The sequence below is a fragment of the Botrytis cinerea genome, chromosome 6, assembly GCF_000143535.2.
Source record: "Botrytis cinerea B05.10 chromosome 6, complete sequence".
In the NCBI taxonomy this organism is placed as follows: Eukaryota; Fungi; Ascomycota; class Leotiomycetes; order Helotiales; family Sclerotiniaceae; genus Botrytis; species Botrytis cinerea.
The window spans coordinates 57,492-71,737 of NC_037315.1; the positions used below are offsets into that span (position 1 = coordinate 57,492).

At 38.9% G+C, this 14,246-nt stretch overlaps 5 protein-coding genes across 5 annotated transcripts; 1 reads left to right on the forward strand and 4 right to left on the reverse strand.

Moving 5' to 3' along the window:
• Positions 1 to 1,492: 1,492 nt before the first annotated feature.
• BCIN_06g00050 (hypothetical protein) lies at positions 1,493 to 4,271 on the reverse strand. The gene is made up of 3 exons (XM_024693266.1): positions 3,775 to 4,271; positions 3,576 to 3,724; positions 1,493 to 3,492 (listed from the first exon to the last, which is right to left on the reverse strand). The coding sequence occupies exons 1-3, from the start codon at positions 4,038 to 4,040 to the stop codon at positions 1,550 to 1,552; spliced, it is 2,358 nt and encodes a 785-aa protein (XP_024549052.1). The 5' UTR covers positions 4,041 to 4,271; the 3' UTR covers positions 1,493 to 1,549.
• Positions 4,272 to 6,117: 1,846 nt separating this feature from the next.
• BCIN_06g00060 (hypothetical protein) lies at positions 6,118 to 7,758 on the reverse strand. The gene has a single exon (XM_001560064.2). The coding sequence runs from the start codon at positions 7,298 to 7,300 to the stop codon at positions 6,503 to 6,505; it is 798 nt and encodes a 265-aa protein (XP_001560114.1). The 5' UTR covers positions 7,301 to 7,758; the 3' UTR covers positions 6,118 to 6,502.
• A 602-nt stretch (positions 7,759 to 8,360) lies between these two features.
• On the reverse strand, positions 8,361 to 9,056 carry BCIN_06g00070 (hypothetical protein). The gene has a single exon (XM_024693267.1). The coding sequence runs from the start codon at positions 8,790 to 8,792 to the stop codon at positions 8,427 to 8,429; it is 366 nt and encodes a 121-aa protein (XP_024549053.1). The 5' UTR covers positions 8,793 to 9,056; the 3' UTR covers positions 8,361 to 8,426.
• Positions 9,057 to 9,419: 363 nt separating this feature from the next.
• On the reverse strand, positions 9,420 to 10,787 carry BCIN_06g00080 (hypothetical protein). Its single transcript, XM_001560066.2, has one exon. It carries the CDS (start codon positions 10,726 to 10,728, stop codon positions 9,571 to 9,573), a length of 1,158 nt encoding a protein of 385 aa, XP_001560116.1. The 5' UTR covers positions 10,729 to 10,787; the 3' UTR covers positions 9,420 to 9,570.
• Positions 10,788 to 13,465: 2,678 nt separating this feature from the next.
• BCIN_06g00090 (hypothetical protein) lies at positions 13,466 to 14,244 on the forward strand. Its single transcript, XM_024693268.1, has 2 exons — positions 13,466 to 13,571; positions 13,632 to 14,244. The coding sequence occupies exon 2, from the start codon at positions 13,664 to 13,666 to the stop codon at positions 14,123 to 14,125; it is 462 nt and encodes a 153-aa protein (XP_024549054.1). The 5' UTR covers positions 13,466 to 13,571; positions 13,632 to 13,663; the 3' UTR covers positions 14,126 to 14,244.
• Positions 14,245 to 14,246: the final 2 nt, after the last annotated feature.

The window sequence follows — 14,246 nt, forward strand, 5'->3', positions numbered from 1 at the left end:
TACAATAAGACATACAGGACCTACGCAATTCGTGGGTGCTACGTCTTCCGTATCCTTCTCGTACCAACACAAATACTGGCAGTGGTGAGAGTCTCTTATTGGACATGGTGTTGATTTGAGTTTTGGTAAGTTCTGCCGTGACGATTTGTAAGCTTTGAATCAGTTTTGATATCCAAAAAGAGTCAACCTACTGTCAAAATTGGTCTTAGTTAACGCGAGTGAAATAAGTTAGAGTTCTGAAGTGATATCAGAAGGTTTCAATATGCGGACTAAGTTCAAGTTCCGCTATTGCTGTTGCTGAGCTGCTGTGATTTTACTTTGACCGACTTTAACCGCCCGAGTTAGATCGATGGCAAACCACAAAGATGATTTCTGAGCTGAGGCGTCGATTGAAACTATGATAAGATCTATCTCAATGAAGAATGAAGGTCGTAAACGACATGAAATTGTTTGGCTCTTTATGTGAGACGGTGTTGAGTTTGAGAGTCTTAAGGTTTGTGGGTCGATAATAAAAGAAATTGTGGGTGGGAAGAACCAAGTCAAGTACTGGGGTATATAAAAGTGTTGAGAACACCAAATTTACTAAAATCAACCCGATTTATGACGTGTTATGAGTGAATGATTTGACAGGGAAAATAAATATACCAATGTATTATAGGCTGTGGAAATCAGAAGATTTATTTTTCAACCTACACTTTTGAAGTTGGGGGAATATCACATTGTCATTGTTGAGAGATACATAGACCCTGTGATAGCAGAATCCGTGATTAACAAAGTAACCGCTTTATTAGTCCCAGAAAATATTTAATATTTTTATAATATTAATTAGAAAGCTTTTTCTTTTATAAATAATTAAAAAATTTTATTCCAAAAAGACTTAATAAAATTCTTGAATTCTAGTTTGAATTCTAACTTAAAATAATCAATACTTTATTCATATTAAATTCAATTAATAATTAAATTAAATATAAATATATAAATCAAAACTAAATAAATAATATATATAAACAATACATTCTATATAGCATAATACAATAATAAAGCTTCTGATTGAAGAATAAATTGAAAATGAAATAAGTAATCCCCTTTAAGTTTTCGATTAATACCTCCCTCTCTTCTCCTAGCTCTTATATTCACTCCTCCCCTCCTCCTAACTCTTACACTCATTCCTCTCCTCCTAACTCTTACACTCGCTCCCCTTCCATCTACCTTTCTTAGAACTCTAATATTCATCAATCCTGAAATCTCTAAAACTCTTCAGAACTACTATCTTCTTTTTTTCTATTAAAAATCAATACTAAACAAATCTCATTCTATATTAATTCCATTCATTATTAATAAATTAACTATATCGTTATTAACGAATTGAATATATCATAAACATAATATATATATAAAAATTTGTATAAGGATTTATATTGAATTTCTTTTCATCGAAATTATTAACTTTGCCATCACAAGGAAAAACATATAAGTAGAGTCCTTATGACATTGAAAACACTACCTAGATTTTGATCAAATATTTATTGATAATTTATGGATATAATAATTAGTTGAAGTTACGCTCACCATTCAGTTCTTCATGTAACTTCTCGATTAACTCTTTCAAATCTCTTCCATCATCCGCTTCATCACCCTCTTCATCACTCTCTCCTAAAACATCAATCCAACCATCCCATTGCCAGCCTAACTCAAAGTCTCCCAACTTTCTTCTCAATTCTGTGGCATTGAAATCGTTAAACCTCACTTTCCCAATATAATCGAGAAAAATCTCCCACCTTTTCAAATAATACCCACGTACAAGACCTCCCCAACTTTTAGATGCATAATCATTGATTTGACCTGTTGGTCCCCAGATAGTAATTTGATTAATAGCATTGTAGGCGAATAAATGTTGCGTCTGTGTGATATTTAATTCCGAAGAGCCATCGGATGAGGGAATAGGATACGTGGAAGAGTTCGGTGAAGAAGCAATGGCCGCATTTATCCAAGTATCCAATCTGAAATGAGGAGAAGTAGATAGAATATCATCTAAACTCCTCAAAATCATGCTCAAATTCTCACTTGTTGCTTCAAAATCAATCTCCGCTGTATATTTCTCAATCAAATCCACGTATTCCAATTTGAACCTCTCCGACAGAACTTGTCTTGTAACATCCACCATATCAAATTTCCATCCATTGTCATACCAGAGTTCTGGAACGGATATCGAAGCATTATATAACAATCCCCATGCTCTAAATAAATCAGCAGGATTAAAGAGATCGATTGTCAAAGATTGGCCTAATCTTCCATGGTTTTCGGTAATGTTAGGTTGCATTTCCAATAAAGATTTTGGAAGACTGTCTGCAAGAGTTAGATTTGTGTTGTTGTAGGCTGTTGTACGGAGAGTTTCCCATGCTGAGTATATCTCCGATGGCAATTGCTTAAAACCAGCGATATGATATCGTTTCGCTACCCAACTTTTGAAGTAATCCTTAGTATCAATAGGATTAGAATTCCAAGCTTGATCCAAAAGTAATTCATACATCAGTCCATTTCCATCCTGCCCTTCCATCGTATTTCCCATTCCAACCATCTTCTCAGAATTTCGGAATGCTTCAATCGAGGAATTCGTGATATTATATATCTGACCATAAATACCAGGAGTACCACCATAACCATGTAATTGACACCAAATCCATGGTTTTCCATAATATTGATGTGTATTTTCCCACTCCGGAAAAGATTCGGAAAAGAGATCAAGTATTAACATGCTCTCATTCTTTGGAACCCCACCAAGATAAGCTTCAACTCTATCTTGTGTCCAAAATGATGAAGCAGCGTAAAAAAGCCATCCTTGTAACATCCAAGTAGCATTTGAATCGAAGGATTGGAGAGAATCGTAAGTACCACGTGATATGTTACCCAAATACAAGGGATCACCAGATGCAGGAAGGTTTTCGTTAAATTGGTCGAGTGTGTAGATGTGTGATACATTTCCATAGTATTCGGACTGAAGACTAAGAAAAGTATGTTGCAGAGTCTTAAAAAGAGGATCGATTGGGTATAGAAACGTATCATTTGAATATTCGAATGGGAAGAGATTTCCCCAATCACTTCCGTTAATGATATTTGCATTAGGTGCTACTCGTCTCAAATCTCTTGGGACAAAACCGGTGAAAGCGGGTAAAACAGGTGTAATACCTAATTCTACCATTCTTTGCACAATTTTCTTTTGAAGAAGGTGTTGATCCTCAATCCAAGCAAGAGGAATGGTTCCACCCCAAGACCCTTGAATATTACCGAATCGATTCCAAGCTTGAAAGGCAGGACCGGAGAAAAATGAGAGTATCTCATCAGTGGTGAGTCCAATGGTGAGGAGTGTGTTAAGTAATGTTTTCTCATAACCTACCCAGGCTAGAGAGAGATTGATACCGTGAAGGGACATCCAATCCAATTGAAGTTCCCAATCTTCCCATGTCCAAAAGGCGGCTTGATACGAGAATGTGACTAAGGACCGTTTGTTAGGATATGATCGTTATTGAACATGCTCCTTAAGTGAGAGCCGCTCGGAAGGAGGTTATTGAACTTACCAGTATTGAAATGATAACGCCATGGTACAATACTTGTCCCTTTTAAGATCGAATTCAAAGTCGGTAAACTTTCGGGAGCAAGATGTAGCTGAGAGCCAATATACCACCAAATATCCACGTGCAAAATATCTATAAAGTATTTGCGTAGCCTATCCGCTTGATTAGGAATTCAAATAAAGACTTGATAGGACCAACTTACCCACTAGCAATACCACTTATTGAATTCCCTTCAATCAAAATCTTTCCTGTAGCAGATTGAGATACAACATATTCATCATTTGTTACTCCTGGCGTATGATTGTTTTGTATACGAAACTCAAAGTCACCAACATGAGCAGGTAGTCTTCGTTTCAAGAGATTGACCAAGCCTTGAATAGATTGTAGTGTCGTCGCTCTTACAATAATCGTTAATATTGTGGTGTAAAACAAGAATAAGCAAAGCCATTGTCGTCGAATAAAATGCATGTTGACAAGAAAATGGATCTGAGAAAACTTATGCATGCTGCACAGGCTCTCGCTACATATTAAATATTACAATGAAGTAAGCATAAATGGTCTGAACATGTAAGACTTTAGGTTAATGCGGAGTAACCTTACGATACATACTCGGGAAAGGTAGAGATCGACTCTTATTGGCGCATGGTATATCTGGATATGGGAATGGTGGGGTAAACTTGTACCCAAAGAATATATGACAAGTCATAAGCCAATCACCTTTTAGTAGAGTACGGGAAAAGTCCTGGAACGTTCTTTGGAGTTGGTTAATATCTCTGATAGCAGATTATAACACCTGCACAATAAATGATTAATGTTAGGAGACTTGAAGTCAGTCGTCTACTAAAACACTTTTAGATGAGCTGGTGCCTTTGTCGACTTTTGTTTTTCGTTTCACTTGCATATGCCGATTGATTGAAGGAGTCTAGCTGACTGCTGATCCCGCAAGGATTGAGGGTTAAGGGTTCCAACTTCAATAACCAGTGAACTGAAGAAAGCTTATCATACGACTTGTAAGCTTACATTTCGAGCCTTCTTAAAGGTATCGAATACAATAAATGACTTCAGAAAAGTGCGAGTTGAAAGCATTTACACAACCTCAGAAAAATTATCTATTCATTTAAACTTGGGAATCTGCGATGCTTAAGGCTACATTCTAGCAAGCTTAGAAAGTCCTCATAAACTCCGAAGTAAGGTCAAGAGCATTCAAGACTCAATATACTGATTTAGCCTGCTGTTTTTGCTTGTGTTTCGAGAAATTTATAGAATTTGCAAAAGCTTATCTATCTTTTGAAAAGCAACTTGCGATTCTCCCCGTTAAGAAGAAGCATCAAGAACATCAAAAACACAGCTCTTATATTTGATTTTTCTGGATAATGTTCGTGATATATAAGTAGCTGAATGAGGAAAAGTCTGAAACCTATGACATCCTCTTGGTGATTGATAACGATGAAGCCGAGAAAACTGGAGCTCATTTAGATGACCCGCTCTGGAGCAACCACAGAAGGTCAATTGTCATTCTCATTTGCATAAAGAGATCAGAGAGATATGTGAGGATATGGTCTAGCTACGCTTTCAGATAGATGTATGCTCAGCTACTCGATTGAGTACTTAGTAATATCAAGAAGCTCAAGAAAATACACCACTGTCCACTTAAAACAACCTCGAAAGTTGTTCTGATGCCATTCCGAAAAGCCATGAGAGTTCATTTGGTAGAAAATTATATTTTTCAAGAAACTTCTGGACGAATACGCAGATACATATTTAGCAGTTCTGAAAGAGTCGATCAAAACTTACGAAGAATTGAAACGCAATCGAGATTTCCACCGCATCCAGTATTGGCATAGTAACTGATCATTGCTTATTGATGTGTTTGTATATGGTAATTGCTGTGCGATCTGAAAGACGAGGAAAGAGGCAGTCGGCGGAAACAAACCGCCCAGAGAATCTCTCGCAAATCACCAATGCGCAAGAGAGTTTGTTTGTGAGAGGAGATAGAAAAGACCAATCCATCCTATGATGCTCTGCGTACTCGTAGCAGATTACAAACATCCTCTATGGAACGATGACATAAAGCTTGTGATCCCTGATTGGGTTGTTGAAGTAACACGCCTACATCGATATCCTTCCTGCCTTTCAGTCACGATGACAGGAACTATTGATCGTGGTCTCAAACAGTAGTCATAGAATATGCCTGGGGTCTAAGATCCGCCAATTAATGACCAATAGGATTGAAGAATGGAGAATGTGTCGTCTCAAATGAAGCTCCGAAAAATTACATCTTGTGTGGCTAATCAAATTCTCGACATGTGATAATCACATGATAAATAGAGGTAAGGCTATTTGTTGCACATCTCAAAATCCGTACAAGACGGAGTGGATGTTGGAATCGTCATTCACCTTCAGGATGAATGGCGGGGAAATGTTAAGGTTACATAAGCATATATTCACGTACTGTTCTTCTACATCACAGATCATCAATTATATGTGCGGAGGGTTTCATATCACTCTTGGATCATCTTCAACACAATACAGACACACAAGCACGTAGGTATTCAAGCAAAGAATTCACCAATACATATTGAGCTCATTTCATCTCCTTCCTTATATTTGGGTATCTTATCCCAAATCACCAACTCCTCAAAGTCCATCATAACACAATGTGTGCAAACTAACATATTCATAACTTCGTATTGTACCATATCAAGTGTCTCAACGCAGATCATCAGTACCATCGACAGCATCACCAGCAACTGCTGAAGCATATGGATCCGTATCAAATGATCGAATGGGATCCTCCTCTTGTCGTATTCATCGTCAAAATTTTCAAAAACTACCAATTGCCCATATCTCCTTCCTCAGAGTCATCCAAGGGAGCTGGGATTCGGTGGATCCCTGGATGAGAAAGCAATTGCCGCTTCCAGATCAAAGCATTATACTGGTAGCTTTTCAGTCGGGTGTGAAACAAGAACACCTGGACAATTCTCGCACTTGCATTCATATGCAGCAGCATCAACTTTCAATTGCGTATTTGATCCATTTGTCGCACGATGAAACTCTAAAAGAAGGACCAAATCAATCAAGAGATGTTGTAATCGACGCAATCTGAAAGTGGCAATGGGATCTTGTCGTCGGCGTGCATCCACAAGCATATTGACACCCCTTTCAATTGGTAGGAACCACTTCTTGAAATCGGCGTCGGTATGGTATTTCTTTGCAAATGCAGCAAATCCCATGCAATAAAGTTGTTCCTTTTCTTCTTGCATAGTCATTACTTCTCCAATGGCCATCTGTTGTCCGCGCCATAGCATGAATGGATCCTCTCCTGCGTGTCTGTCCCAGCTGAATTGCTCTGTAATAGCGTCCAGAATTTTGTTAAGTTGTTGATTTGTTTTTTCCGTGGAAAATTGCATGAATTGTGCTTGTCGACGTAAAATATATGTCCACGAAAGGTATTGGCCGATCAAAAAGGCGGTGTAAACATATATGTTCTCTTGCTTCTCTTCATCTTCATAATAATCAAGTAATGTATTTACAAGACCCCAAATTCGAGATTGAAGATCGTATGCAGCAAGTGTGAGAGGATCTCGATATTTGTGAATCAAGGCTTTAGTGGCTTTACGTTGTTTGGCTTGGTCCAAATAATATGAGATCCATCCTGTGAAACCTGCTGCCACAAGTGAGCCCACCAGGGAAACAACGGCGATGATAATGGATACACTGTCGGCCATGATGACGGAATTACTTGGTGGGATTATGCTGCAGGTTCATGCGTCACCGTTATTTTTCCGTAAAGCTTCCTTTCTCACAAATGAGTATCTGGAACGTTGCGGTCGACGCCAAGATGGTTTTGATAGATATTTTGTTGAAGAGGAAAGTTTGTCTTTGAGCTACAGCCAATTCTTAGGGTTGTCCAGATATTTGAAGGGTTTTGAAATCTTCAAAGGGTTGATATGCAGAGATTAGGTCCTCACGTAAGAAGCTGGCGCTTACAGTGAGCTTGAGGGGCCAATGGACTAGGGTATGGGGGCCCCATCCAAAAATACTCGAAAAGAATAAGCATTGAGTCCATGATGAATGTAGTTCAAAGCGGCAATAGAATTGACCCAGCATCGGAAATAGATCAGTAAATCACTTTTGTATTGGGTACTGAGTATGGATGCAGGGCAGGGTTAAGATGGAGGGTTCCAGGGCATTCAAATTAAGCTTATAATGGCTATTCGACAAAATATCCACATCGACCCACAAGCACACGGCGAGAAATATCCTTACGCCATGCGTGCACCATTATACGTAGGTTACTTGATCACGAGATTTCTTTTTGCAAATCGTGTTCTATTATGATATGTTCACGCCTACATCAAAATGTCAGGCTGAATCTTGTCCAGATACTACCTAGCCAAGTATGAAGATTATGACCTCATGTATAGCTAATTCAATGAACAATACCAGTGATAACTTAGCAATAATAGATATGATAATTTACATGGTCACTTGGAAAGCGTCAATGGGCTATCGCATGTTTCGAATCTCGATGTCATGAAAAAGGTGGTTGGGATAGGTTGATCACGAAATTCTTTTGGCTTTGTGGATGAGTTTTGGGAATCCGGGCCTGGTTGGTGGGTCTTCTACCCAATGTAGGGAATACAATTGGTCAAGGTACGAATCTATGAACCGACGTATGATTTCATTTACGTACCTCACACGTACGTAGGTTCTTTATACACCACGTGATACACATCCTCCACAAGCCACTGTGGCAGAAATTCAATTTTTTGGGGTCCACAACATCAAAATGGCCACATGTACAAACGTAAACAATATTCATTTTAAAATAATACACTCATTCTTTTGTATCTAGAACGGGTGTACCTGAATACCACTCAGAAACATAGCCGGTATCAGATCCTCATTTTCGTTCAAATTCATGATAGCAGTTCTGTGCCCTTTCGGAACCTGTTGAAGAATGGTGTCATTCAAAATCGCCTCCACCCTCTCACCCCAGATGTCAGTGAGTGTCTGTACAAGTTCGGCACAATGATTGTCTCTCTCCTGAAAAGAAAGTCTTAGCTTTTCTTTATTATCTGAACCCTCTTGATCTGAATCGTCGTCAATCTCAGTCTTGATCTCCGAGCTGGTAACTGAGTCCGTATATTGTCGAGCTATCCGTCCTTGAATCAATACGTTTACAGTACGACAATATTGGGTTTTCTTCTTCTTCATATAGCTTTCCCAGTGATCCACAAGTCCAGGCTCAGGTACCACGTTCTCGAAGTCAATTTTATCTGTAGCGATTCGTCGACCATAGTAACTGTGGGTGGACCCCAGTACCAATTAACATAGGAACCATTTTGCCCCTTCGACGCCTGTAAACCTGGCAAGAACCCATTCGCCCACAATGAGGTTAATATCATTTTCTTGAACGAAATCCAACATACGAACCACACGAAGTTGTTGTGAATTTCCGCCTAGATCTTGAGTTTGAGCTTGAGTTGAGAGATCTGGAGTAGAGGCATTCTGATTTTGTTCTCCTGTGCAACCGACAGTTTCAGGTACTTTAGCCATCAAAGTAGAGAACAGAAAACAAGTTTTTGGTAATAACTATCACTTTCTTGTCCTGTGGCGAGAGTGTGGTGAGAGTTGGTCTGAAATTTATCAACCCAAATTTTCTCTTCTCCTCTCGTTCAGACAGAGATCTCTGAATCACATCACAAAAGTCTAATTGCTTTTTTTAAAGCCCCTGCCTCACAACTGAAATTGACTTTTATCATTGATAGTGCAGTACTGATCGGACAGTGACTGCTTATCTTCTGACTATCGTTCACTGCGTTTTGTACTTGGTACCGGAGCTGTTCAGGATTTTCCATCTCGATTATGACTCTCTGGATATCAAAGACACCTCCAGTACCAGAAGTTCTTGGAATTTCTGTGGCTTTTGACATTTCCTCATATGAGAACCATTCAATTTAGAAGCTTTGATCTCATCAAAGAGTGATTGAAATTATTCAGGAATGTTTTTGATATCTTGATCTTCAAATATCCAATGATTAACCTCATCAATCAAACTTTTTGGTTCTTCTTCCGTCTGAGAATCTCTCACTGAAAGTTCTGGGTCGACGTGAAGTACTGGTGAAGTATCTACACTCTCTTTCATAGGCGGCTGTGATTCCCTTGTCTTTTTGCCAAAACCTCCGAGTCCTAAACTGAGCTTTGGTGCGGAAATATGTGGCATCTGTGGCATTTGTGGTATATGTGGTATTTGGGGCTTTTGAGGTCTTTTAAACCCAAACCTCGAAGTGATGTTTCCATTGTTTTGAAATTTTGGCTTTTCTTCACGAATGAGTGCTCTTTTAGCCTTTTCCTCCTCAATTTTATAGCCAATCTTTGGTTTGTACTTCTCGAGGCCTTGAGTATTCTCGAGGTATACCATTAGCTTCCCAAGGTGGAGCAATTGAGGCCTGAGGTTTTTGAAGCCGACTTTCTTGATGAAGTTGAGAATAGTTTGGAGCAAATTGGTTGGAGTATCTGGATGAGCTGTCTTTTTGATAAAGTTAATGCTTTGAAGCAACAACAAAGTAATCTTAGACGCTGTATCTTGCAATATATGTCTCTTTTCCTTGGATGCGACTGCCAATTCACCATTTATCGTAGTAAAATAAGTCCCCTTCTTTTCTGGGCTAAAGGCAGTCAAACTTGATGGATATAGAGATCTCCCTCTGATTGGGATTCCGAGATCTTTACCTGCCCAATTAAAGATTGAGACATCATTAGTAGTAATGACGACCTCATCAAGCAGCCAACAAAGTGCTTTAGTCGGACCTTCTGCATGGAAAGCTAAAAACTTTACACCGAGAACTCCCATGAGTGAGTAAACTCTGTCAATAGGAACGGTATATTTCCTATATGATGCCAATGAAAATGTATCGTGAGCTGGTAGGGTTGGTCTACTAAGTCCGTGACAGCATTCAGATGGAGGCATCTTGGTAAACTCAGAGACTTTGCTTCGATCTGCTTCAATAGCAGCAGTAAAATCATCTGCTAAGATCATGATCAAAACTTTGACCAAAGTCCTTACTTGAGATCTAAATGAACTGGGATGCAAGTTAAAACCAAGAGCTGTGAACAATTTTCGGAGAATCTGGCCGGTGGATGTTTCCATTTTGATTCGTGATTCAATATCATACCCTGCCCGAAATATTGTGTCCCGGATATAGGCGCTTGAATTATCGCTTCTCCTGGAAATTGAACTCCGAGGTAGCCAAGAATACCAATGATCCTTCTCGACCTTCTGTTGAATCAAAGTAAGGAATCTACATTTTTGTTAGCTTATTCTGAGTTTTGGTTGAATGCATAGACTCATAAGAATCGTGGCATCCATGAGTGATTTCAGATTTTCCAAGTTGGAAAGGAAAGACTTTCCTTCTTCAGGTGCATTGGTTGTATCTTGGTCGCGAATATGATGTTGAAGATAAGAACAATGATAGTAATAAGGTCCCATGCCTTCTACAACTCTTGGTAAAGGCTCCCAAAGATTGTTTACATAGAACGCCATCTTACTTAGGACCAATTCCTGCAAAGTCCATCCTCTAGTCGACCAGTTTGGCGATTTCACATCTTCAAATTTAGTGAAGTTTGCATCACAAGCCCATTCACCAGTTTTGTTCGAATTGACACTATTCCAAGTACTGACCCATTCTGTTGAGCTTGATGTATCGAGATATACCAAACAAAAGTCTGCATTATTTTACCACTGTCCCATCATGGCAAGTGATTCATTTTGCTCATTAGCGTCTCCTTTATTGATGCAGACGGTATCGTTCCAAAGATACTGTTTAGGTCCATTGGACGGAAAAAGACCAGAACGCAGGATTATCTTTGCTTCCAGAACAGAGCTTTCAATTTTATACATAGGCTTTTGCTTTTCCAAGATGAGTAGGAGATCCTCTATCGCGGAACGCAGGCCGGGGATTTGGTTTATGATTTCCTGTTTCCCTGTTGCCTTTTCGAGTTTTGTTTCGGCGAGTCGTATTTTGTTTTCAAGCTCAAGAATTGAATCGACGTTCGATTAATCGTTGCTAAGGTTCAGACCATTGATTTCATTGGCCTCGCTTTCAAGTGGTGTTTCTAAATCATCAACTCCCATGTCTTGCTTTTTCTCCTCCAGATTTTTCTCTACCATATTTTTCGACTCCACCTCTTTTATCTTTTTAATAACTCCTTTGCCAAGGTCTGCTCTTTCCAAAGTAGCTTTTCTGAATTCATTGAAATCCGCGAGAAAAGTTCCTGCATTAGAGGAATCTGATTTCTTTCCAAAATGATCCAAGATGATGCTTCCAAATGACCAAATTTCTTAACTCGGAAACTGGCGAAACTTTTTGCATCCTCGTCTTCATCTTGAGAATTCCGTATCATCTCATACACTTCTCTCTTTCTCGCGTTCTCTTTGATCTTTTGAAGGAATGTAAAAGTGATATCTTATCCTTTCCAATTGTGACTCAATATTATAATAAAACAAAATTCTAAATAAATAAAGTTTATTAAACAATATTCATATTATATATATTTTACTCAATCAATCTACAAAAATGAAATATTAATATCTATAGCTACTTATTAATTAATAAATATAGCTTTTTTTATCCCCCAAGCTATTTGTAGTTATAAATACCTATAGCCAGCTATACTACCTAAGCCACCCATTGCGACCACTGGACGTGGCACTCCATCCGCATTCAAGATCACCGGGTCAATGATGTCTTCCTCAAAACTATTATCATCTGAACTCATGCCATTCTCTCTTGTATCAATGAATTCCGGTACAAAGTTGGAATTGATGATCCATTTCATTGATTTGTGAACTTTCTCTTGCAGCAAAGGATCAAGCACAGATTTGACGTAGGCATGGCGAGCAACATTATAACCTACGCCCGTGGCAGTAGCGAGGGAGGAAATGGGAGATTTCTCGGTTGGTGCTGGTGCACCTGTCGTATCGAAGATTTTCTCCCCAAAACGAAGTAACTCATTCTGATCTGCTCAGGAAGTCATTTTATTGTCTAATAACCAGCTTGCTAAGAAAGAAAACATGAAAATAAAAGAGGTACAGGCAGTTTGAGCAAGGAAAGCTTGTAGGGAATGCTCTAATAAGCTGTTCTGATAAAGTTCACATCCTAGAAGTAACCTGTAGGAACACGATATGATTTACCATCGATATTCGAGAATACCCCCGCAATAATCGATCAATCGAATATCTTACCATATTTCATAATTTAGGCCATCAGTCACCCGGAAGTCATGGTAAGAGTTCTCTTACAACAGCGATGAGACAACTGCGACGGTCACATTCCACCCGTTCAATTACTCCACGTTCTCGAGAACCGCTCTACACGTGTCTTGCAGAACATAATACCTAACTTGGTTTCTCAGCCAACCAATTTTCCTAAAGCATGGATTTATTGACAAAATGGCTATAAGTGTGACAAGGTTTGTGAATCCAATACTTGATCCATAATACTTATACGAAGCCCTTGTCGGTTCGGCAGTTCGATGAATATTTTGACGAGAAATGCTTTGATATATCGATGAAATCGGATGTATTGATCCTGAATACTATCATGGGTGAGGTCCTGTGGTCCCAGAAGAAAATCAAGAGACTCTTCTAAATAATAATTCATCTTCCACATCTTTTAGGAGAAATCATCATAGATTTTTGTGATGATAAAGCAAGAATAACTTCATATCATCCAGTCCTGAAAGTCTTTGGGAGATCAATTGACGATAAAACATTACAATGTGACTGGTGAGCTATTCCTTTTCTTCAAAAATGAGAAGCTCTGTAGTTGGAATTCTTCATTAAATATTTGTGTAGTGATATAAACCCATGGGAGATTCTCGTCAATGGAGATCGCTGGTCTGGTTGACTTCGAATTATAGGCTTTGTGGACGTCTTCTTTCTACTTAGCTATTCTGAAAACTCAAGATTTCATAAAGTGATTATTATCTATAGTAAGTACACACTTTCTTCCATGGAAAGATGATGTAGATAATGAATCTAAAAAGAATTAGAGGATAATCGGCACATATCAAAACTTCTAGATATGGTCGAGAAGAAATTCGAAGACGGGAAACTCGTATCAAAGACCGTCTCATTTGAAGTAGAATCATCCAATCTCAACGCAACTCAAGCATCAAAGCCAATCTACACAACATTTACCCGTGACTCGGCCGACTATACCACTTCATCCATAGGCCATCCCATCGGCCTCTGCACCAAATATTCTTCTACAACTATTCAAACCTATACCATACACCTACGTAAACCCTCCGATTCACTCCTGAAACAAAAGTACAAAAGGGCGCTTAAAGTATACGATACATTGGATATGATACAAGATGCTGCCAAACTTGGATTGGTAAGTTTTGCGGAAATTCTGGGTCATGGGATAGGATATACCGGTCGAGGAAGTAGTACTTTGGACATTGGGAAAGGATTTGTGGGAGGTCTTGGGGCTGGTAATGAAAGTCCAGGATGGATAGGATTGAGTGGTGATAGGGGATAGGATCGGTAACTCAACATCAAGGTGTAGGAGAATTAGGGGATTCCACCAGTCGAGATTGAGTCGAGTAGGCTGAATCAGTTGACATTTTTACAACAATCAAACTCGATTCGTGTGCACCATA